The sequence below is a fragment of the Sciurus vulgaris genome, assembly GCF_902686455.1.
Source record: "Sciurus vulgaris genome assembly, chromosome: 3".
NCBI classification, from domain to species: domain Eukaryota; kingdom Metazoa; phylum Chordata; class Mammalia; order Rodentia; family Sciuridae; genus Sciurus; species Sciurus vulgaris.
Genome location: NC_136463.1, coordinates 12,859,636 through 12,885,524, shown reverse-complemented (window position 1 = coordinate 12,885,524; position 25,889 = coordinate 12,859,636). Strand labels below are relative to the sequence as shown.

General features: G+C 36.3%; 1 protein-coding gene across 7 annotated transcripts in view; it reads left to right on the top strand.

Moving 5' to 3' along the window:
• Positions 1-4,439: 4,439 nt before the first annotated feature.
• CEP112 (centrosomal protein 112) overlaps positions 4,440-25,889 on the top strand; it is a gene marked incomplete at its 3' end in the record, with an annotated part of 475,585 nt that continues 454,135 nt past the window's right edge. For 4 of the 7 annotated variants that reach the window (XM_079131573.1, XM_079131569.1, XM_079131574.1 and 1 more), the window contains exons 1-5: positions 4,440-5,025; positions 5,472-5,616; positions 12,320-12,433; positions 14,548-14,738; positions 16,704-16,876. In XM_079131573.1, coding sequence (XP_078987699.1) covers positions 12,328-12,433; positions 14,548-14,738; positions 16,704-16,876 — 470 coding nt within the window. In that variant the 5' untranslated portion in view covers positions 4,440-5,025; positions 5,472-5,616; positions 12,320-12,327. The remainder of the gene's footprint in view (positions 5,026-5,471; positions 5,617-12,319; positions 12,434-14,547; positions 14,739-16,703; positions 16,877-25,889) is intronic. The other 3 variants (XM_079131575.1, XM_079131572.1, XM_079131571.1) reach the window with 3 other exon arrangements.

Sequence of the window (25,889 nt, the reverse complement as noted above, 5' to 3'; positions counted from 1 at the left end):
AAGCAGAATCTCCTTTGAGTGTGTACTATCTAGTCTCTGAGATGATCCCTAGTGACTTCTGCCTCCAGATGTTCATGCTCCTGTGTAGCCTCCTACATTGACTAGTGCTCTTGTGAAATCAAACGATGGGGAGTGAGTTCCAAGTCAAGGAAGACATTGACTCTGTGTGTTAGAGTGTATGTCTAGGTTATTGTGTAAGTGTGTGAGCATGTTTGGCCCTTATGTGTGTTTAAGTGCATGTGTGTCATGCATGATATCCATGTGTATGTGAGCGTGTATGTGTGAGTTGAATGTTCTCTATATGTGTGTGATCATGTGCCTTTGTGCATGTGTGTGAGTATGTACGTGTGTGTGTATGAGATGGTTAGTGCTTTGTGAGTTATTGCTGCCCACTAGTGGCATTTCTTGCATTTCAAAATGCCCACAAAAGAGTTTAGAAATAAGACTAATATCAAAGTCTCCTTGTGTCTGGGACTGGGGAATTTTTTTCATATACAGTATCTTACCTGTGTTAATTCAGTCTTCCTGATTGTTCCATAAGGAAGATAAAGATACTGAAGCTCAAAGAAGTTATGTAAATTGGTTTATCCACACCACAAAGCTAATAAGTGACAGGATTAGATATTCAAAGTTCAGAATTATGGTTTTTGTACCATTCTTACACTTCCAGTTAAACTAGTAGGAATTTTCCCAGTGGCTTCCTGGAAACAATTGCACTCTAAAGTTGGAATTTTACTGCCTAGTGCTGTAATAGGTTGGTAGAGGAGATTATTGCATAGATAAGTCTAGGAAGTGCCCTAGTAACCGACTGCTGATTTATATGGACACACTGGCTAGGGCCACGTGTGCATTATTGAAGGGGAGGGAGGAAGAAGAACCAGTTAACCCTGTTAATAGCCCTTAGCATGAATTTCCCTGAGAAGGCAGGATAAACAGCAGAAGTAGGGAGGGAATGATAAATTTTGCTTATTTCTGCGTGAGAAAGGAATCCAGAATCACTGTGCTAAAGGCAGTGATTCTTTTACTAGGGAAAAAAAGAAAATATGCCTCTTAGTTCTTGGTTTATACACTCATTATGTTGCATCTATTTATGCTATAGTTTATACTTTTGTAGTCTGTAAATGGACTGTTTTGAATCATTTGCCACCCGATTTAAGGAATTTACTGGTTATGGGATTGTTCGATGTTTCTAATGATAATACAGTAACAACTTTTGGTATTTACAAATTGCTTTCCATCGAGATAGCTAAGTCATTCGTGCATTTCATTTTAATGATACAGAATATCTTAATAATGTAAAATGGTGAATCACTGAACTTTGAGTTTTTAGATGATCAGTTTTATACATGATTATTGTGTACAGAGTTATTGCTTGTTTTGAAATGACAAATTTAAAGAGGTGGAAGATATAGATATCTACATATCTCTGTCTCGAATTCCTTAAAAAATGGAAAAAGGACAAAATAAGTAATCTTACAGAAGAATAAAAATAAAAGGCTAATAAAATATTATAAAAATTTCTAATTAAAAAGGGCTGTTATTTTCAAAGATACAATTAGCACAGATCCAAAAAATTGTTAATGTGAGTCAGTCATTCTCATGGACTGTTGAGCAGAATTACAAATTTGCAAAATACCTCTAAAAAGTCATTTGGTAGTACAGTTCAAAAACCTTAATCGTTTTTTATGTTCACAGAAATCTCTTGTATGGAGATAGATGGAACTGCAACAATGATGTACATAGTTAAAGACATTTATTGCAGCATTATTTACAACAGTTAATTTTTACCACAGGAGAACAAGTAAGCAAATGACATTATATCCCAATAATGGAATAATAAATCAACATTAAAAATGGTGATAGATATATCAATAGGAGATTTAATTAAATATATGGAAATGTTAATAGTCATTATTCTTTAATGGTAGGATTATACATACTTTTTATTTTCATCTTTAAACCTTTCAATATTTTCCACTTTCCTTATTTGGTATTTACAAATTGCTGTCCTTCGAGATAGCCAAATCATTCATTCATGCATTTCATTCTAATGATACAGAATATCTTAATAATGTAAAATGGTGAATCACTGACCGAAATTTGATTATTTGGAAGAAAACTTTTGCAATCTGAAAAAAATACACTATTCAAAAATCTCACTCTTGGAAGAAAAATTTCATTTCTTCTTCTAGTTATCTTGATTATTCTTGAAAATGAATGGAAAAAATTTGATAATCTATCATAGTGATTCAAAGTCACTAACATCTGTTCTTGCATCTTGCACTTCTTTTTTAAGAAAATTTTTTGGTTGTTGATGGTCCTTTATTTTTATGTGGTTCTGAGGATGGAACACAGTGCCTCCCACATGCGAGGCAAGCACTCTCCCTCTGATCTACAGCCTGAGCCCCTTGCATGTCTTTCTTAATGTGTTTAATACTAGTTACTCAAATTACCAGATATGTTCACATAGTTTTTGAAACTTGGACTCCCAGGCTTTTTAGAGGAGAAAAATATGGTGAAAGTCTTAATTTGGCATCTACATCAATATTTTAAAAAATAGAGTTATTTTTGGAGAGAGTTGAGGATAAGATACTAAGGAAGTAAAATTCCTTTACTCATTTCTTCTGAGATGAACTTGACCTTATTACATTTTTCCTTTGATCCTCCTTTTTTTAAAATCTTCTATTTTTTCTGTTTATTTTCATGTAGACACCATGTGTCACATTCCTCAATGTTCTTTCAGTAATCTGGTTATGCATCTTTATTTTTTAATGGATAAAAGATTGTATATGTGTATTGTGTATAACATGTTTTAAAATGGGTGTATGTCGTAAAATGGCTAGTTCAAGCTAATTAACATATGTATTACCTGTTTACTTAATCAATTTCCTGATGAGAACCCTCAAACATCTACCCTCATGAGGGTTTTCAAGATTACAGTACTTGCTATTATCTATCTACATCACCGCATGGTACTTTGGAACTTATTCCTCTCATGTAACTGAAATTTTGTGTCCTTTGACCAATGAGGCTTCCCTAACCCTTATGTATTTTGAATGCCTTCACTGATAGGTCACATTCCTGCAACTACTTACTTGGGTTTTGCATTCTTGATTCTCAGTGAAAATGATCAGTGAGAATGAATATGGATCATTCCTTAGCTATAAACATGTTCAAATACACTTTTGAAAAGTAAACAGTCTTAAAAGCATTCTGTACTATTCTTTTCTTTAGATTTACCTCTGAAGCAATAAAGAACTGTTGGGTGTTTACTTCCAGTGAGATGGGTTTGAAAAAGCACTTTGAAAAGAATATGACTTCCTTCTGGAAGCTTGAAAGTCACTAGTTACAAATGAATGAATCTTCTATTTTCTTTATGGAAAATTGAAAAGATGCTTCAAGCTGTGTTTAATGTTAGGTTTGGCACACATTGAGTGCATTGCAAAGATTCTGCAGAAGGAATCCTGTTGTGAAATTAGATGAAAAACAGTGGTAAACCGGATTTCATTTAAGTGAGTGTTTTTACAATTTAAATTTTGCTTCTGTCTGATATTTTAAAAAGTACATCTAGTTTAGAGCTTCTAGAAACGTAAAAGACCAAAGAACACCACAATGTAGCTATGCAAACATGGATATTGCCTTGAAGTGGTTGAGACTTCCTGGGAAGAGAAAAAAAAAAAAATACATTTCCCACTTGATGTTACTATTTTCCCCACAGAATTGGTAAACATAAAACATTTTTATTTTATTTCAGGATCTTAATTCGGGGTTAGTATTTTTCAGACTTATGATAGCAAAAAATGAAAAAAAAAAAAAAAAAAAGACAAGACGTTGCTCATTTTTCTGTATAATCCACCCTCATTCATGTATGGGTTGTAAGATACCAGGGATAAATCTTTCCACCCATTGAACTGTCACGTCTGTCCAAATAATGGACACACACCCTTCCTTGAACATTCTCCAGCAATCCCATTTTCTTTGTCCTGTACTTGTTTTTTGTCCAGAGCCCTTCAGGAGTTCACAAGCTACTCTCTGAACAGGATGCGCTAGGGCAGCAGAGCGCACACGACAGCCTGATTGCCTTGGAAGAACCGGCCTGGGACTGCGGAGGGGCTGCCACTGCAAAGAGCGAGTCTGACCACTGCGTGGTGGGCGGGGGCGTCGCTACGGCAACCGCGCTGTGCGCACGCCGCCGCCGGGAGGACCGAGAAATGCGAAATCGGAAGTTTCCCCCACTACGTCCGTGAGGCAGCCACCGCGGCCGCCTAGAGCGTCGTCATGACAACTGCGCCGCGCGCTGGCGGCGGCCGAGGGCGGGGAAATGAGCGTGCGGAAATCCTCACCCACGACCGGGGGGGGGGGGGGGCGGTAGTGGACGCAACCCGGAGCGTCGCCAGGGCAACAGCGCTGAAGCGCCGGCCGCAGCCGGAGGGGTGGGGCAGGGGGCGGGGAAAGGCGAGCCCGGTAGTCTCCGCCCCCGGCCTGCTGGGCGGCGGCGACCCGGCGGCCCGCAAGGATTTGAAACCGTTTGACGGCGGCGGCGGAGGCGGCCGAACGGAAGGCTTGCATGTAGGGGCTCCAGGTTCTCATTTTTCCGAATTTCCCCCCTCCCACCCCTGCTCCCAGGTTCTCAGTGGAATTTTGCGCGGGTTGGCGGCCGCCGGGCTGGTGCGGGCTCGTGCGGGCGGGGCGTCGCCCGCAGGCCCGGGCCGGTTCTCCAGGCCTGGGGGGCGCGCGACCCCCGCGTCGCCTGCAGAGTGAAGCCCAGGCCCGGCCCGGGTGGCAGAGTTATGAGTAAAGTTTGATCAGCATGGCGTGGTCCAGAAATCTGACCCCGGGGCTTGAGGCTGTGAGAAGAAAGCCGGGCTCTGGACGAGGCAGGAGCGCGGCCGGGCCGGGGCCGCGCAGGCCGCCCGCCCCCGGCGCCCGCCCGGGCCGAGGAAGGACTGCCTGGAGCCGCAGCGCTGGAGTTGTCCAAGCCCTTCCGGAGCAGAGCCCGAGTGCGCTGGATTAGGGCAGCACCAGGTGCGCTTGGCTGGTAGAAACCACCCTGCTAAACAACCCGCGTGGACAGGCCCTGCTCCCCGCATCACGGCCTGTTGGAAGACACGCAGAGGTGCTGAGTTTTAAGTAAACCTAAGTAAATGGGAGCAACTTTTATTCTGACCATCGCGCGCCTATTTTTGTTATTTGTCTTTACTATTTAAAGACGAGTGAAAGTAAGAAAAGCCAAGTGAAATGCTCCGAGCCTCTCTGCAGTGGTCAGTCTCCACCAAAGTGGAGTGCAGGGCGGTTTGTGCAGTGTTCAGGTCCAGCTGACTTCCGGTGGGATGGGGTCAGCTACTTCACCGGGCTGAGCCTCAGCTTCCTAATCAGGGTGAAGGGGCTTGTGGAAATAGTGCCATCTGGCAGGGGGCTCAGGATGCACTGAGATACTTTTTTTTTTTTTCCTTTTTATTCTTTTCTTGCAGTGCTGGGGATTGAAGACACCAGGCCCTCATGGATGCTAGGCAAGCTCTCTACCACTGAGCCACACCCCCAGCCCTGGGATACCTTTCCAAAGTGCTCAGCAGCACCTGGCACAGTCAGGGAAGGCGCCTGTCAAAACATCCAAATGTAAGCAAGATGAAACGTGCACCTGTACAACTTTTTGATTTATTGACAAGTCATCTTTACTGAAGTATGTTTAAAATATGAGTTGATGGAGCAAAATGGATTTCATACAACTTTCAGGAACATGTGAGGCAACAGTTATGATTGTGGGAAGTGTATGCTTGACTTAGCAGTCGTGGCTTTTTTATTTTTTTCCAAGATCTTATCATATTTGTGGCTGGCTTATGTTTTGTTGACTCTGTGGCAGCTAAGCACCTTGAGAAGGCCTTAATTCATTTTGTGACTGTCCACAAAGAAACAGTTTAACAAGACATGAACCAAATATAGATTATACATATAAGCAAAACTCATTCAATTTTTTTTACTTTTGAAGTAATTTATATAACTAGTGGTCATGCTATAATTTATATCACTTAGTAGAGACACTGTAAGTACTTTAAGCCTAACCCAAAGCTGTAGCTTCACTTATTTTTCAGTTAATAAATCAAATCTAATTCTGATTAATATAAAACTTTTTGATTAAATGGACATATTCCTTGAAGGTTTGAAATGTTATTTTTTATTTTTTGCTTTTTCCATTTATTTTGTTGGAGAATGAATAACAGTTAAGGACAAGCAGATTTTTAGCCTTTACTAAACATCACTATCTTTTTTTAAAAAATTTGTACTATAGCATTACATGCCATTTTAGCAATTTAGATTGCCTTTCTGTTTTTCAAATATTATTATAATTAGTTGGAGATACTGCTGACATATTTGTAAATAACCAAATGGTGAGATACAATAGATCTGAAATTAAAATTTCAAAATTTCAGTTTGAGTTTTGTGCTTGTTTTTGTGATTTTGGTGAGTAACTTCACTGTTGCATTTTAGTTTCCTCTAAATTGAACACTGACATTTCCTGCTGGTATCAAAGGATTAGTTGAGCATTAGTGATTATGAGGAACCTTTTTACCTTAGCCATAGTTAATGATGCTTTTAGGACAAGATATTAAGCCTAGAAGTACATCAAGGCCAGAACTGTGCTTAAAATTCTGGGCTTATGAGTTTCTGTTGGTTTATCTCTTTGAATAGTTGCTTTTCAATCTTATGATTTAACATCAATCAGTGGTATCATAGCCTTGTTTCACGAAGTATATAATTAATGGAATATATGCAGAAATGTAAAATGAAACCCAAAACCATACACACACATGCACACACACACACAGCCTCCAAACCAATCACCTAATCAGAAAATACATTTAAATCAAATTTATTTATTTTAGCACTGCTGGGGATAGAATCCTGGCCTTGCATACACTAAGCAAGTACTCTACCATTGAGCTACATCCCTAGTTCTAAATAAAATTTATTTTAATCGTCTTGAATTTGAAAATATTACTATTTTACAGTAATTTAGAAGTTATGATGACCAGTTTTGATAAATTAGGAGCATATAGTATTCCTATTTTGGAAGACCTATTTGGGGTTCAGAAGAGAAACATTAAAAAACAATGAGTTAAAAAAAAAAAAAACAATTAGTAGGGCTATGGTTGTGGCTCAGTTGGTAGAGTGCTTGCCTAGCATGTGTGAAGCACTGGGTTCGATCCTCAGCACCACATGAAAACTAAAAAAAAGGGCTGGGGAGATAGCTCAGTCGGTAGAGTGCTTGCCTTGCAAGCACAAGGTCCTGGGTTCGATCCCCAGCACCTCAAAAAAAACCAAAAACAAAAACAAAACTAAAATATTTAAAAAAAAAAAAAAAAAAAACCAATTAGTCATGGCTGGGCACAATGGTGCATGCCTATAATCCCAGCAGCTTGGGAGGCTGAGGCAGGAGGATTGTGGGCTCTAATTGTGAGCCAACCTCAGCAATTTAGCAAGGCCCTAAGCAACTCAGTGAGACCCTGTCTCTATATAAAATGTAAAAAAGGGCAGGGGATGTGACTCAGTGGTTAAGCACCCCTGGGTTTAATCCCTGGTACCAAGAACAACAAAAACAAAAAATTAGTCTTATAAAAGTAGAACACTCATCTGTCTAGTATTTATTTAGCAGTTGTTTCTTTAGCTCCTAAAATGTATCTGACAATATTCTAGGTACCCACTAAGATGTGTAAATCATGATCCCTGCCTTCCAGGAGCAACTCCTGGATGGTGGAAGATAATGTAAATAATAGAACAATGCAAGTAAGTGTAGGTAGGGCTTTATGTGAGTAATGGCAGTAAGAATAGAGAAGCTGGCAGATTTGAGACATTTCTGAGTATTTGTTGATGTATTGGTTTATGGAAGTTTAGAGAATGTGAACGCTAGAACTTCTATTCTGACAGATGAAGTAGGGGATGACACAAGGAGAGCATAAGTAGAATAGGTGTGTGGGGAAATCACGAAGAATTTTCTTTGGGAGGCTGTTGTAAGTGGGAGTTTGGGGTTGTAGAGAGAAAATGGAGTAAAAATAAAATTTAAGAGTGACTACATGAGAAGAATACTTGAGTTACAGTAACTGAGTGTGATAACCCAGGGAGAGGGTGCAAGTCAGATCTAAAGGAGACTAACGAGAGTGTGTGGAAGAATACTGATTTCATGTTGGGTAGAAAAGCAAGAGTCATTGAGAGATGGAGAAGGAATGATCTGAGAGGCAGCAGGGGACCCAGGAGTGAACAGAACTGCTGAGTGTCTAGGAGAAGTACAGGATGGTGTGGAGATGTCAAATAGGGTGCAAATTGAAGCTAACCCTTCGAATTTGTCAACTAGTGGATCACTAGTGAACTTCGAAAGATTTTCCATAGCAGGATAAAGCTGGGAGTTGATAGAGTGAAGACAGAGCAGACTGAGGAATGGAAGGTTAGAATGAGGGCTAGCATGGGAGGGGAGGGAGTCAGAGAACGCAGACCAGGGACGAAGCAATCGGTAGATGACAGGAAGGGGTATGGACTTTAGAAGGAGAGTTGTTGCTGTTTTTTCTGATACAGTAGCAAAGGAGGTAAGAATGACTTTTTCTAAGAAGTAATTTGGGAGGTCTTAGGAATATCATTTTACTAGGGTGCTACCATTTATTATTTTTTCCATGAATCAGGAAATAAGATTTTTAAAATTGAGAATAAGAAAAGTCTGGAGTTAAGGGGCATTAAGGTATATGGTAAAAGTTTTAAAAACTGCTTTGTGGAGTAGGAAATGGTAAATACTCCTTGGGTTCAGGCGGCATCAGAAGCTATCTGACTCCAAGGCAGTGCCATCTTTCTCCTGCAGCCCTTTGATTAGAGAAGAGTGGGGCATTGAGGGAAGTGTAGTCTTACTCAGTAGAGAGAAAAGATCTAGTGGAATAGAAGAGAGCTTAAGAGGCTAAAGGGCTGTGGAGGGATATTTTTGCAAGACAGTGATGAGAAGGGAAGTATGTGTTATAGTCAGATGGTTGGAGCCTCATAATAGGGGGATTTGGGAGTTGAAGTTGGAAGAGTAGTAGTTGGGAAGTGGTAGCATGGATCTTTATCAGTGTTTTCTTTCCTGGTTTAGATTGGATGGATGGAATGAAAGACTTCTGAGAGTATGTGTGTGTGTGCTCAAGAGAGACTAGTATGAGGGGATAAAGTCAACCAGTGAAAGCTCAGGTTTACTTACAGTGCTAGTATAGAGAGAAGTTTCTGAAAGAGGTTATTGATAATAAAATACTAGGAAAATATTAGAAGAGGTTATTAATAATAAAATTTTAGGAAAATATTTGAAGCTGATTTAGCAGGGAGAGAGCAGTGTATGGAACAAGACAGGTTAAGAGAGAGAGCAGAACTTGACCCCAAGTATTTAATTTGTAAACAGAATACATGACAAATTAGATATTATTATATATTGCACAAAGGTAGTCCACATGGGGCTGGGGAGATAGCTCAGTCGGTAGAGTGCTTGCCTTATAAGCACAAGGCCCTGGGTTTGATCCCAGCACCCCCCCCCCAAAAAAAAAAAAAAAAAAAAAAAGGTGGTCCACATCCCTACCAAGACATTTCACAACTTAAAAGAACATTTAGAATATGGATTTATTTTTAACCTAAAGAAGTCTTGTTAAAGCCTATATTTCTGATTTTGGGAATTCAGCCTCTTTACATTCTGTAGGATTTTTTTTTTCTTTTTGTTAATTGGAAGAAATATGAATACTAATATTTTTAAAAGGGTATTTAAAAAGTTTTAAATTACAGCAGCTTCACTTTCTTTTGCTAGGTAATTCAGTGAATTTTTATACATGTATTGATAGATTCTGTGGCCTCCTCTTCAGAGAGGGTACAGAATAATTCAACACCACAAATAGTTTCCTTGTGCCATTGTGTTGAATACATACTCTCCCCTACTGATAACTCTATTGAATCACTGATCTGTTCTGTATGCTGACATTTTTTGCCTTTTCTAGAATGTCATACAAATGGAGGTAGCCTGTCAAGAATGGATTCTTGCACCTAGCGTAAAGCGTTTGTAGTTTATCCATGTTGGTGTGTGTATCAGTAGTCATTCCTTTTTGTTTCTTAGTACTGAATTATTGTGTGTATATACCACAATTTATTTCATTCCCAGTCAAGGGAAATTTGGGCTCTTTCTGGTATTTGGTGATTCCAAACGAACAAAAAATTGCTGTAAGCATTTCATTTGCATTTTTTGTAAATATACATTTTTTTTTTCTATTTCACTTAAGTAAATACCTGGGAGTGGGATTTCTGGGTCATATGGTGAGTATATGTTTAACTTTGTAAGAAACTGCCAAACTATTTTCCAGAGTGGTAGTATCATTATATATTCCTATCAGCAGTGCATGAGAGTTCCTGTTGTTCAAGTACTCACCTGTACCTAGTATTGTTTGCATTCTTAATTTTAGTTGTCCTGATATGTTTGTAGTGGTATTTCATAATGGATTTTTTTTTTTGGGTGGGGGTGTGTACCAGGGATTGAATTTAGGGGCTAACCAGTGAGCCATATCATCAGCTCTTTTTATTTATTCGTTTTTTTTTTTTTTTTTTAATTTTGAAACAGGATCTCACTGAGTTGCTTAGGGCCTTACTAAGTTGCTGAGGCTAGCCTTGAATTTGTGATCTCCTTGCCTCAGACTCCCTAGTTGCTGGGATTACAGGCATGCACCACTGTGTCTGGCTTTCGTTATGGTTTTAATTTGCATTTCCTTAGTGACTAGTGATCTTTTTGCATGCTTACTTGCCATTATTTATATTTCTTTTTTGGTAAAGGGATTGATTTTATTTTTCCTTTTGCTGGGAATTGAACCCAGAGCTTTGCTCATGCTGGACAAGTGCTATCCCACTAAGCTATCCCCCAGCTCATAGAGATTGATTTATAAAAAATATGGTTATTTTTAGTTAATACATATTTATGGGATATGATGTGACATTTCAAAACATGCTTATAATGTGTAGTGATCAGATCAGGGTAATTGGCCTATCCATCACCTCAGATATTTGTCATTTTTTTTTTGTATTGGAAACATTCAAAATCATTTCTTCTACTATTTTGAAATATACAGTTAGTTGTCAACCAGGCATTAATTTTTTTGAAGATTATTTTTATTGAGTTTAAGTTTGAGAGTTCTTTTATGTATATGTGAATGTATATAAATGTGTATATAAGTGTGTGTATGTGTATATATATACATAAATAAATATAAATGTGTATAAAAGTGTGTGTATGTATGTGTGTATTTTTTCAATGATGGGGATGAACTCAAGGCCTTGCATACACTAAGCACTCAGTACTTTACCACTGAGCTATATTCCCAACCCTACATATTCTTTTTTTTTAATATTATTTTTTAGTTCTAGATGACACAATACCTTTATTTGATTTATTTATTTTTATGTGGTGCTGAGGATGGAACCCAGTGCCTCACATGTGCTAGGTAACTGCTCTACTACTGAGTCACAATCCCAGCCCCCAACCCTATATATTCTTGATATGAGTTCTTTGTGAGATGTAAAGTTTGCAAATATTTTCTGCCACTCTGTGGTTTATTCCCCAAGTCCCTTAACAGAGTCCTTTGCAGATCAAAAAGGTTCTTCTCTCCTTCGGGTCAAGTTCAATACTGCATATCAATTTTTTCTTTAATGGATAGTACTTTTAGTGTTGCAGATAAGAAGTCTTTGCTATAACCAAAATCATGAGGATTTTTTTCCCCTATTTTATTCTAAAAGTTGTATAGATTTACACTTAGGCCCACAGTTTATTTGGAGTTAATTTTTCTATATAGTGTAAGGTTTAGGTTGAGGCATAATTTTTGTTTGCATATGGATATCTGGTTGTTATGGCATTATTTGTTATAGAAGCTGTCATTTCTCCCTGAATTATATCTTTGTTGAAAATCAGTTGTTCATGTTTGTGTTGGTCCGTTTTAGAGACCCTCTCGTCTGTTTTCTTGACCTGTGTGTCTGTTCTTTCACCAGTACTACATTGTCTTGACTACTGTAGATTTATAGTCCATCTGAAAATCAGGTAATGTGAGTTCTCCAACTTTGTTCTTTTTCAAAATTCTTTTGGATTCTCTAGTTCCTTTACCTTTCCATATAAATTTTAGAATCTGCTTGTCTGATCTACAAAGAATACTGTTGGATTTTGTTTCAAATTGCATTAAATCTGGAGGTAATTTTGCCGTTAAATGTTATTTATTTAATCGGTAAGTTTTCTTTTATCTTCTTCATCAGAGTTTTATAGTTTTTATAATTTTTAATTTTAAATCTTTTACAGATTGGATTATGGAAATGGAAAGTGAAGAAGAAAAATGGGAGAAACTGGATGCAGAATTTGATCACTTTGTGGTAGATATGAAGCCCTTTGTTCTAAAATTACTCCACAGATCAGGTAAGACCGTGTTTGAAAACTAGATTCTTAAGATTCTTTTTTTCTTTATATTTAATCAAACCAGTGAACTATCAAAATGGAAAGCTGAAATCTTTTAGTACTAATTTTTGCTATTGACATAGGTTGTTTACATTGAGCTGTTCATGGGTAAATAAAAATTTAGTGACAGCGTTCTCTAAGATGTGAAAAGATGTTGTTGTGATACCACTTTTTATATGTCATGAAGAACGTTGATCTCTAAAGTTAGCCACAACTGTGTTTACCTCCTTCTGTGAAAATGCTTTCTCTTTCAGGAGACTACAGTTCACCTATCCTCTGACCCTTTTGTCTATGAGAGCAGAAAAGAATCTATTGGTCTTTTATGCTTACTGATTTTCTGAATAAAATCAAGTGCGAATGAATTTTTGTTGCTATTTTGTCCTTATTTCCCAGTCTGTTATTTCTAATTTTTGAATGAAGGCCTTGTCTCAAGTTAGAGAATTCTCAGATAATTTAAGGCATCAGAGAGCAATTGGAGTGAATTTGGGGGGCCCAGGAGATTCTCTCAGTTGTAGTAGGTACAAGGGTTGCATGTGAAGGTGAATCTGATTTGGTCGCTGTTGAGTGGAGGGTTTAGAGTAGGACTAAGAAACTATGGCTTTTACCCTTTCCAAGTTCCCTGTTCCCTGAGGTGTCTGAGTGAACTCTATATTCAAAGTGAGGAAATTGTTCAGTGTTAGATATTTATTCCAGGTACTGCACTGGGGGAGGGGAGTGTGTCATGAATTCTGCATTCTATGCCCACTGTCTTCCAGAGCCTGCAGCCTTTGCTAGTCCAGGGCAGCTTGACATGACCTTTCCTTGAATTTTGTTCCTGTACTTCCTTTCTTGCCTTGTTAACTTTTTCATTATTTCTCTGCTAGTCTTCAAATTAAGTTTTCATGTTCCATGGTTCATTCATGATTATTGAAATTAGTATTTATAATATTTCTATGTCTCATTTTCTGATGTTAATACTTACCTTTTGGCCTTTTTGTCTTTGATTTACTGATTAGGAAAAATTTGTACTAACATTTCCCATCAAGGGGCTGGGACTTAGCTCAGTGGTAGAGCATTTGCCTAGCCTATGTGAGGCACTGGGTTTGATCCTTAGCACCACATAAAAATAAATAAATAAAACAAAGGTATTGTGGCCATCTAAAACTAAACAAACAAACAAGAAAAACAAAAAACAAAAAATGGATTTGAGCAGGGTGCGGTTGGCACATGACTTGGGAGGCTGAAGCAGGAGGATCAGAAGTTTAAGACCAGCTTCTGCGACTTAGTGAGGCCCTGAGCAACTTAATGAGATCCTGTCTCAAAATAAAAAAAATGAAAAATGACTGGGGATGTGGCTCAGTGGTTAAGTGCCCTTGGGTTCAATCCCTGGTCTAAAAAAAGAAAAATGGATGAGATACATAGAATTGATTAATTATAATTTTTGTTCATGAACTATCATCAGTATTGGAACATTCATTGTCCTCTTTTAATTAATTAATTTTTTTTGGTACCGGGGATTGAACCCAGGGTCATTTAACCTCTGAACTATATCCTTAGACCTTTTTGATTTTTGTTTTAAGATAAAAGTTGCTCAGAACCTCACTAAGTTGCTGAGGATGACTTTGAACTTGCAGTCCTTGCAGTTGGCAATTTACTCAATGTATAACAAGCATGTGGGAAGTTATATCTCAGTCAAGAATTAGAAATTAATAATAGCTTACTTTTTCTTATAGTTAAAGTCTACTTTTGACAATGGTTTTCTCCATAATTTTAACCTACTGTGTATCATTGTCTTGTGTATAGGACACCTACAATTGTAAACCTATAAAGTTGTATAGGAAGTTTTATTGGAACTATCCTTTTTTTTTTACATGTAGTCAGTGACTACTTTCTTGGTGCAGTGGCTGAGTTCAGTAGTTATACCAAAAATCACCTGGCCTGAAAAACCTAAAGTTATTTACTATTTGAATCTTTACAAAAAAATTTTCTGGTCCTTGTGGACTAAAGCAGATGCATTATGGTCTTCATAATTAAATGTTGTATCTTCTGAAAAAATCAAATTTCTTATTTCTTTCTTATTTCTTTTGTATTTACAGAACGGCAGAGGTGCGCTCTTTGGATTAGAAAGCTGTGTGAACCTTCAGGAACAGGTGCAGGAATAATTGGCAGGAAGAATAGGAACCTGTATGCAAAACTGTTATTGCATATGCTTAAGCGAGGAGTGCTTGAAGGCCCTTTTACACACCGCCCTGAACCAGGGACACTGAAAACATTACCTTCATACATGGTAAGTATCGTTGACCAGAAGTGTATTAGTTTCATTTTTTCAAAAGCGCATGTAATTTTTCATCCGTTTGAGAATATTAGGTTATGTGTCTTAGTAACACATTAGTTAAAACTAATTTTTTCTCTCTGATTCAGTTTTTTCTACTTTTTGTAGAAAACAGGAATTTACCTATAATGGGAATAACCTTATTGATTCATTCAGTTGTATTCTACAATGTAGCTAAAAATGAATTAATTTTTAATATTGAGCTTTAATTTCCAACTGATTTTCATTGAATGGTAATGGTGACATTTTATATATTTCAGTAAATTCTAACTTACTAAACTCTTTCATAAATATCATTTTAAAATTTGTAAGAGGTTGGATTGAATGACTTCTATAAATTCCTTTCTGCTGTAATGCTGAAGTTTAGAAGTGATTTTCTATACTTCATTTAATTTCATTGTTATAATCACCTTTGTTACAATGCTTGATTGATAAATTGTCACTTCCTGTTGAAATATTCCTTAGTTTGTGTGGGATTTGAGTACTTTAGGAAGTCTTACAGGAGTATTAGGTAATTGGTAGTTGTGGTTAGGATATACACTTTTATTTTTTCATGAACTGTAAAATTCTTAGGTAGTGTAAGACTTATGTATATTTTACTAGTTCACTTAAGGCAAAATTTAGTTACAAGGCATGCTTCACACTAGAGGATAATTCTTGTTTTTGATTGAGAAATATCAAAAGTTTTAATAGTTTTATCCATTGTATGTTCAAGTAGAGCCATGCATTTTGCTCAAGCTCAATAGTTTTTGGGATAGTAGTTGTTTGACTTGATATTTGATCAGACATTAGCATGACGACAGTCATATTGCCCTCTTATCTGTGAGGGATACATTCCAAGAACTGCCCTCACCAGTGGATGTCTGAAACAGTGGATAACACCTTATACTAAATGACTAGTGTATATGGCGTGGATATGCCTGGAGGGACTTAATGGGATGGATGGTGTGAGATTTCATTATATACTCAAATACAATTTAAAACTTGTTAATTTCTGAAATTTTCCATTTAATGTTTTGGGGCCATAGTTGACTGTAACTAAAACCATGCAAAGTGAAACTGTGATTAAGAGGGGACTGCTGTATCCCATTTAAAGAGAAGTTGTTATGCATTTCTGATTTGGGATAGAGAGTCATGTGTCACTTTTCCCTAGAATATAGCCTCTTGAAGATTTTCCACGTAGGATTGGCAGAATTGTTGCAGAGATATCTAGTCAGTGAAGTTTTATTTAGAAATTTGTCTTGCAGCCTGGTTAATTTGAAGAGAAACAGATGGGCTAATGTCATTCTCGTGACTAGAGTAGCACATTTTATGAAGCACATTGATGTTAAGATATGAATGTATGGTGTCCTGTTTTCCCATTCACATTCAGTTTCATGGAGTCTTAAGGCAGAACTTTATTTTACAAATAAAATAATGAGTAGGACTAGGGACCAACTAGTTAGTAGTGTGGCTAGAACTAAGTCCCAGGTCTCTCACTCTCTTGCTCACACCTCATCACGGGATTCCTAATTTTAATTTCTGGTTTGATTGCGGTTTCTCTACCCACTGAGTGTGTGCATGTGTGTGCAAAACAGTTAATGGTCACAGAAAGAAATAGGGTAGCACATGATTTAAAAATTACTTTGTATTTAACTCTTCATAAAGCTGATATCACTTGTTATATAATTATCAGATCATTCTGTTCTTGTTTCTTAGATTTTTTAATACAGCAGAGCATAACTGAAATATAAAGATGTTATCCATTTTATTTAATATTTTGTAATTTGTGCATTGTGATACTTTTTATATATTTATATGTAATCAATTTTAAGTTGAGTATTTGAAAGACTATTATCCAACTTGAAACTTGATGGAATTTTTAAGTGTTTCTTTAGAGTACATTTTGAAAGGATGACTTCTCTAATTTTTAAAAATCAGTCCATCTATTTTGACGAGCCAAATCCAGCACAAGCAAAAAGTTCAAGCCCAGAAAGGTTACCTCAGTGGGTGATGGGTGAACTGGGGACAAGTGAACACAAATTAAGTGAATCATGGAAACTTTCTTCTGGCGAAGATAGCACTTTGGTGCTGTCACCAACTGACACCCACAGGTAAGTTAAGAAAGTGGGATTTTGAATGTTTTTTATTTTTCAATCTGTCCTTGAAACTGGTTCATATATTGAATTTTTCCTTTTTTTTTTAATAAATTGTTTTGCTTTGTCTTTCTGCTCAAGTTGAGTGCTGTGAGTCGATGTCGTATAGGCAAAATAACAGTTTTGCTTTTCCATTTACTATGTACTTAAGATTATTTTATATTTTTAGCTACTTTTATGGGTATCTGTTAACTTCATTTATTTTCATTGCTTGGAAAGTGGTGCCTGAGAATCTTTAAATAACTCAAATGTGCTTTTTTCCTTTATGACAAGAGTTAGTTAAGAACATCAGTGATTTCAACAGAATGACACCTTGCAGATCCATCTTGGAACTTCTTGAATATCCTTTTCCCCCATTGAAGAGTATTTGTTTTTATTTAATAAAATAAAACGTAAACATAAACCTCATTAAACTGTGCTTTCTTACTAGAGTTTAAAGCTTAAATAGAACTTTTAGCGCAAATAAGACTAAACTTCCAATAGTACTTCAGCTAACTTCCATGTTTACTGCCATTACTGCTTTGGTATAATTTTTGGCTATTAAGAAGAATAGATTTAAATTTGGGCTTTTATCCTGTTCTTATTTTCCCTATTGGCATTGTTCCCTGAAATGTTAGAATATTAGATAGTGTCAGTTGACCTGTACCCTATTTCATTCTCACCACTCTCTTGGTAATTTTAATTTTAGGAATTTGTTTCTGTTCTTGAAACAAGAAGGAATCTTTCTGTTTCTTGTTCTGTTCTGAACAAGAAGGAATCTTTCTTGTTCACTATAGTATTTTTTGGTTTACTTCTTAATCAGATACAGAAATGTTATTAGCAGATTTTAGTTTCTCCATAGTTGGTGTGATCTTGTTATGTATTTTTCAGACATAAGATGATAGTAGAAAGAGCAGATAAACACAGAGCATGCAATATACTCCATGAAATTATTTTATTAGAAAGGAGAAACAAATTAAAATGGAAAGGCAGTGTTGAAAAGGTGATAAAATTAAGGACATGTTAGGAAGAGTAAGAGGAAATGAATAGAAAATTTTAAAGGAAGTGGTATTAAATACTTATTTTAAAATCCATAGATAATTAAAATTAGAAGAGGTATGATTTTTGTTAGCCTGATAGGCAGGTAAATGGGCATGTAAAGAGATTGTGGCCTATAAATAAAGAAAAATACCATTCTTAATTTGGCTGCAGAATCCATCCATTGTTTGCCAAAATATTTGCCCAAAGTCCAACTAAATTCTACGTTCCTTTCTAGGGTGTGATGAACATGTAGTTTATAGTATAAAGGTGGACTGAACTTGGTAATTGTGTCTTTGAGCTTAGACCAGAGGTTGAGAATTGATAATCTACCTGAACTCAATTAACTATTTGGGAAGATTTGTTTTGTTTGGCTTACACATTGTTTTTAAAGATTTTTCAGAGAATTGTCAAAGTTAACAATTGGGAAATTTCATATCAAAATCCAATTTTCTGGTTCCTCTTAAAAAACATGAAACCTGGTAATCTTTCCAGAAGATACCCCTAGATCCCCTAGATTAGATAATACTTGGTTATTCCCTTGATGTGGTATGTCTTCACTCTTTCCTGCTAGTTCCAGACACTGAATTTGATGTTAATTGCTTCCATTAGTGAGCTTGCATTTTCTTCTTAAAGTAGATTTAAAAGGAACATGAAGTGTTATTTCTCTATTTTAATATTCTATCAAAAGTGCAAATAATAAAGAAGAGGGATCATATAATTCAAAAGGGGAGGAGACTTGACTGTGTAGAAGTGAATAGTATCCTCACATTTGGAAGCATAATCCCTCATTTGTTACCTGTTTAAGTCCTACTGACGTTTGATTTAGATAAATGGAGGAGAGAGTGTGGATAAATTCACTGTGTTGATTATGTGTAGTCATGGAAATACTTGCAGAGTTTGAAGTGTACGTAAGAGAAGGTTCAGAATAGGACAGACTTGAGATTTCCAGGAGTCCAGGTGAATGGACATTTTCTCTCTTGGATAAAGTTTGAGAAAATACACTGAGAATATTCTTTAATTATTACTCAGTAACTTTTCTGGAAAATGAAACCATAGTAAAATCCCCACATTTTAAACAAATAATTTCTCTTTGTTGGTCACCTATAATTAAATGTCATTTTAATGCAAAAGAATTACTTGAGTATGAGGCAATATCATTTATATAAAGAGTAATTAATGGGAAAAGCAGTCAGTCTTATGGTTCTGTTTAGTACCATCCATTCTTCAGATATCACAACTTCAAAAAACCCTATGTGATAGCCCATATAGCTTAGGTGATCCTCTTACTTACTCCTGTAGCACTCTGTGCTTCCTCTTGCACTCATCACATGAGCAAAGGTTCAATATCTGTCCTTTGTGCTAGATTGTAATTTCTTGAGATAGGATTGGTATTTTTCCTGTTTGCACTATATTTTCAGCTCCCAGCACTGGGTGGGAACACGTTAGGAATTCCATAAGTATTTATGTTTGGTGGGTTTATGCATGCATGAACGAATGGATTGTGTTAGGCACTGCCACATATTTAATCAGTAAAAAGACCCTTTGAGATAGGTATATTATGGAATTTTGTCCAAAAGGATGTTTCATTCAACTTTTAGGAAATGTTGGGGGAAGAAGAAATTTTAGACAACATTGAAGGGAGTGTAGATACATGCAACAGAGGTGCCTCTTACACTGTGAGGAATGTAGTAGAAGGAGCTGGAAAGGACACCCTGGACTATCACTCTGCTCAAATGTCAGGCTATCACTAAGGCTAATGGTCATTTAGGACTGCCAAAACAAAACTCAGTGTATCTTATGTTTATTTTAATTTAATAAGTGTAATTTGATATAAAATTTTAATCCACATGTATACTGTTTAAGAGATATTTGTAGTTCTATATACATGAAGTCATTTAAAAAATAAAACTGACATTTATTTTAGCTAGTCAGCAAAATTGATTTTAAGGCCAAATATATAATGTGCAATATCAGATCAGATGTGGTGGGGAATAGTTTATTGATGCTTCTGTCTGCACATTTTATTTTAAAGTTGTTCCTTTACTCCGAGTGGTCATACTGTGCTAATGAAAAAGTTAGTATCTGCTAATGTTGACCTAATACATCTAATCAGTTCTGTAAAAAATTGTTTTAAAAAGTTTAAGAGGCTTATAATATTTGACACATGTATGTTTTTATAGTGAATAATTTATTGTTACTTAGAACTGAAGTTTAATGCTGCCTCATAAATTTTACAACCACTTCAACTTGTCCTTTGAAAAACCTCTTTAATCTTAAAAGATTTTTCCCCCTTAGTGTTTCTTTTTTGATCACTTTATAAAATCCTGCTTTACTTAGACCTTTTTGTATGTGAAGTATTTCTAATGGCATTTTAGATTATGCTGTTTGTGCCCTAGCCTTTTTATATTATTAAAGATGCAGAGTCCTTTTGAAGCTTTTTTGTTAGGGCTATTCATCTCCTATTCAGTGGAGATGGCATCTTTCCTTTACCTTTATCCTTCCTGTAGGATGTGGTAGTGGCCTCGTTCCACATGCTTTAAAAGTATTATGAGGTCATAATCTGTCTGTCTTATCATGCTTTCTTTTTTTTTTTCACAAATACACATCATATACTAGTATACTTGGCATTTCACACCAAATAGCTTTAACACAGCTAGTCCTGTCCTCATTGTCTTTGTTTTCTTTTTCTTATTTTTTATACATTTTTTACCCATATATTCTTTTAGAATGTATTCTTCTAGAAGAACCACTGGTCCAAATTTCATTGCTCTTTTCTTATAATTCTGTTTTTGCATTTTTATGTCAAATACCTGGCTCTTTTCTTGACAAAGAAATACTTCAGTTATATTTGGCTTTGGAGCATGACTTTATAAAATGTCTCTACAGAGATCATAGACTTAGATCTTACCCATGTAGAGTTTGGTTAATTTCACTTACTTCTGCTGTCATGAGCTAATGTCAATATGTGTTACCTTTCTGGTCATTCAGATGCTTACCCCTGACTGAAATCCAGTCCAGGCCTTGTCTTTGTAGTAGGCAGACTTTAAGTTTGCCCCATGATCCTCCTCCTGGTGTTTCTTATGTAATTCCCTCCCCTCAAGTGTGGGTAGGACCTGCGACTTGCTTCTAACTAATGGACTATGGAAATGATGATGAGATGTCACTCCTGTGATTACATTATGTTTTATAAAACTCCATCTTGCTAGCAGACTTATTCTAGAGTTTTTCTGTCATTCCCTTTGTGGACTGTGAAGAAGTGGCTGCCGTGAATCATATAGCCATAAGGGAATGAATGCTGCTGACAACCATGCAAGTAGGGAAGTGGATCTTTCCCTAGTTGAGCCTCCAGCTGAGAACCCAGCTCTGGTCAAATCGTGATTGCAGCCATATGTAATCCTAAGCAGAGGACCTAGCTCAGCTGTGCCTGGACTTATGACCCACAGAAACGAGAAAATATATGGTTGTTGTTTAAAGCTGTTAAGTTTGTAATAATTTGTTATGCAGCAGTAGATGACCAGTACAGTATTTATCTTCATTTTAGGTTATGCAATCTATATATAAAGCATGCTTGTTATAAAAACTTAATTGTAGAAATATGTAAAAAGTCAAAGCTTTTCTGTGTTCTTCTTTTCCTACTTTCCTCATGAGGGGCAATCACTGTCAACACTTTGATTCATATTCTATACTAGACAGTCAACACCTACACCTGTATAATTAAAAAATTATGAATTGACTTATACCGTATGTTCTGTTCTGTGACTTTCCTTTTTTTCACTTAACTATATCTTGAACTTTCGTCATGTTATCTGTGGAGTTTTTTTAAACTTATAGATAATACTGTATACTGTGGATATACTCTAACCTGTCTCTATTGCTTTCAGTTCTTTATTGTTATAAAGAGTGCCTTTGTTAATATCCTAGTATGTCTATCATTTTGCACCTTATATTAAAATGTACCAAGGATTTATTTTAATCAGATATGGCAAGATGACAGATATGGAGACAACTGCCTTTGAAAAAAAAGTTTATTACTCCATTAGTAAGAGTAAAGGGTGGGGCTGGGGTTTTAACTAGTGGTAGAGTGCTTGCCTTGCACGTGTGAGGCATTGGCTCGATCCTCAGCACCACATAAAAGTAAATAAATAAAATAAAGGTCTAAAAAGCAAAAAGAGTAAAGGGCATGCCATGCCATGCCATACGGGGCTACGTGGGGGAAGCAACAGGCTTGGTTAGGTGGCAGAGGAGCAAGGGGAATGCATAGTGAGAGCCTTTTATTACTGGAGTGGGGAGAAGTAGTTCAGTGCAATGACCTCTCTGGGGTAGGAAGTGAAACACAGATGTTGGGGTTTGTGGTTAGAGGGTTTAAAATATATGATTTCCACATGTCCATGAAAAGATAGGGATGGTATGGATGTAAGTAACTTTGGCTATTAGTTTGGACCATTTTTTCAGGATGCCAGTCCATCGATTACAGTATCAAGAATGATTATTACACACCCACATGTGTTTTGGGTTGTTATGGATTCCTAGATGTTGGTGGTATTTTTAGTTTATCCAGCATCTTTTGCTGTGGTAGAAAAATCTATGTGGGCTGCTATGATGAGACCCGTAAGATACGTAGGGCTTAAAAGAAATACATAAAGCATAGTGAACTCCATTTATGTGTGTAAGTGTATTTTAAATAGGCTATATGGACACATATATGTGTGTGGAATATTTCTGGGTGTCACACTAACTGTTAAATATGGTTACTTTTAGTGAGTGAGACCAGTCTGGAGTGTGGAGATAAAAATATTCTTTTTGTATATGTGTGTATGTTATTTTTAGTAATCACACACTTGTTTTTTAGTAAATACCATTACATTGCTTACTAAAATACCATCTTGTTAAAATGTTGTGTCACACATTATCAATATTAGTGATGCATAGTAATATAATCATATATATATATTTAAATAAGAATGAAAAATCATCAGTAAATATTCTAAATGCGTGAATTCCACTTGTTTCTATTTGTTAAAGCCGAAACCAAGTGAGGGGAGTTGTCCAGTTCATGGAGCTCTTACTGTTTTTAGGCATTATTCTAAACCTCCTCTCAACTATGTGACTTGATCTTCACGATCCTGGGAGGTTGGCGTCGTTGCCCTTTTGTGTTTGTAAAGGAGGTAACAGCTTCAGGAAGACCAAGTGATTTTTAAGTAATGGACTCAGTATTACAATGCAGGTTTATGATTTTCCTTCTAGTATGCCATGTATGTATAAGGACTTTATGTAAAAAATATGGAAATTTCATTCTTATCTATTTTTCCCTCTCCTTGTGCTACCTCAGCAATCCTAGGCTATGCCTTTGTTCTAGGATATTTCTAGGTTGAGTTGAAATGAGGCAGTTTGCCTTTGTTCAAATTCTACTTCTAACACTTGGCAACCTCCTGTCCTCAGGCAAGTTACCTAATTTTTCTAAACCCCAGATCATCATTTGTAGAAGAAAGTTTTAAGGACTAAGTAAAATAATTCACGTGGAGCCTCTGGCACAGAACCCCTGGGGGTTAGCTGCTGCTACTGCCACCATCGCTGACATGGTGATCACTGTTCTAATAGTCCACTCTGGGCTTGGTGGTGAGATTGTGTGATCTTTCTTTTGATTCCCTAATTGTCTCATCCTAAGAATATAATCTTAAGATCCTTTGATCATTAAATATTTTCAGGTACTAAGAATCAATTTGTGTTCCCCAAGAAAAGTAAATTAATACCTCTGCAGATTCTCATTGTAATACTGCTCACTCTCAGAAGGGTGGTAATAGTATTTCAAAAGAGAATTTGTAAGAATGTTTATTTAAATAACATAACATTTAGTTTTTTTAGAGTGGCAGTAACACAGAGTGACCGACCCCATTTTTTTATATTTTTTCATAGCCTACGTTAGAAGCTGCCTAGGTAATATTTAGACTTTGTTTCATGACGTGTCTGTACTATTTTCATGTGCTGTATTCCAAAGAACAGAAAGTTAATAGATTGCATTCTTGTCATACAAGTCTGTGAAAAACATTTTGAAGCTTTTTTTCCGTGGCTTGTGATTATTTTCAGTGAAATATGATGTGATCTGATAGTTTATCTCCAAACTACAATTAGGTTCTGGGATAGGAAAAGATGAAGAAAAATTATTTAATAACGTAATTTTTAATTGAAACTTTGATTCAAAGGTAGGAGTCAAAGAGAGTGAAGAAGAGTAATGTTGAATCAACCCTGGCCTTTAAACATTGCTTCACCTGTGAAGAAATACATTGCTTCTGCTAATTTTAGAGGAGTTTATTGATGCATAAACAAGACATTTATCTAAATTTATTTAGATACCATTTTATAATGAGTGGTCTTCCAGATTACTTAACCATTTTAAGAATGTACAAACAAAATTATTATTAATTATATGTTACTTTTTAGCATATCTGATTTAGGCTAATTTTATATAAATTTGATCTTTTAACATATTAGATCATCTAAATAATGAATTATTTTATGCCTATAAGAAAGGATTTATAGAATAATTGCCCTATTTTAAGTGATTGTAGAGGACTACAGTAGTCTTTGCACTTTGCTTTGATGAGATTTTTCTATAGGTTATTTGATGCTGGTTTTTGGTTTGGAATGAAGAATCTAGTCATACTTATATCATTGTGGAATATGTTATTTGCTTTACCGTGATCCTCTTTATGATGTGATTTTCCAGGAATGCATTGTAGCATAAAGTTGGTATTCTGTATGTTCTTTAAAAAGATCTCCCAAGACAGTGAATTTTTAATTTTCTGTGCAGTGTAGTACCATAGCCAGCAGATGGTGATCAAGTCTAATGAAATCTGCTTGTGGTTGACTATGTTGATTTATGTAAAAAAAAAACATTCTGTTTTAAAAATATTGATTTTGTTCAGTCTGTGTACTCTGTTAAACTCTATTATGTGTTATATGTAAACAACACTAATACAATAAATAGTTTCTGCTCCTGAAATCATTGGATATATTTGTCACGGAGCCAATCAGTACCTTTCTTTCTTGGGTCATCTTCATGTCTGTCAGCATAGTTAGGATTGCACATAGTAAAACGTCCTTAAACGTTATTCACCAAAATTATATTCATTTCATTTTAAAATTTCCCTGATGTTTGAGCAAAGAAGTATTTTACAGCAGCACTAATAGGACTTGCTGTGATAATTGGTCTGTAGCTGTGTTCTTTGGTACAGTAGCTACTAGTCACACGTGACTATTGTGCACTTGCAATGTGGTTGATGTGGTCAAGGAACAAAATTTTTCACTCTGTTGATTTAAATAGTCACATGTGGTTAGTAGTCACTATATTGGGCCACTAGTGCAGTCTAGATCTCAGTCTTCTGATGGGCCATTGTAAACCTGACCTGCTAGATGGAAAACTGAGGCCTCTTCTCTGTCTAGATGAGAAGATGTGGTGGTGATGGAGCTAGGAGTGAAGCATTAGTGCATATAAACTGGCTGTGCTACGGGGAGACCTCTTCTGTGTGTTTCTGTGCAGTTCATGGCATCTCTTTTTTGATGGTGATCATCCCTGAGCAAAGTTTGGTTGCTCTTCTGTTGATTAGTGTTGGGTTTGGAAGGCTCTCTCCCTAACAGAAAGCATACTGTTCATCTTTTTCATCGGAAATAAACCTGATTAGTTTGTTACATTTGATATTCTTTTTGAAAGACATTTAATCTTGAGCTCAGGATAGAAGACCGCTACACAAACAAGAAGTAAAACTGCTTTGTATGGTACCAAATAAAATATGACATTCACACACTAATCAAACCACTTGACTCCTCATTAATTCTCAATATTAATGTGCTAATTAAATATCACTGTAGGTATTTACCAAAGCAAGACCAAGTGGCAGCAATTTTGTAATCAAGATGGAATAGTTATGAAAATAATGACTCCGCATCATTTCTT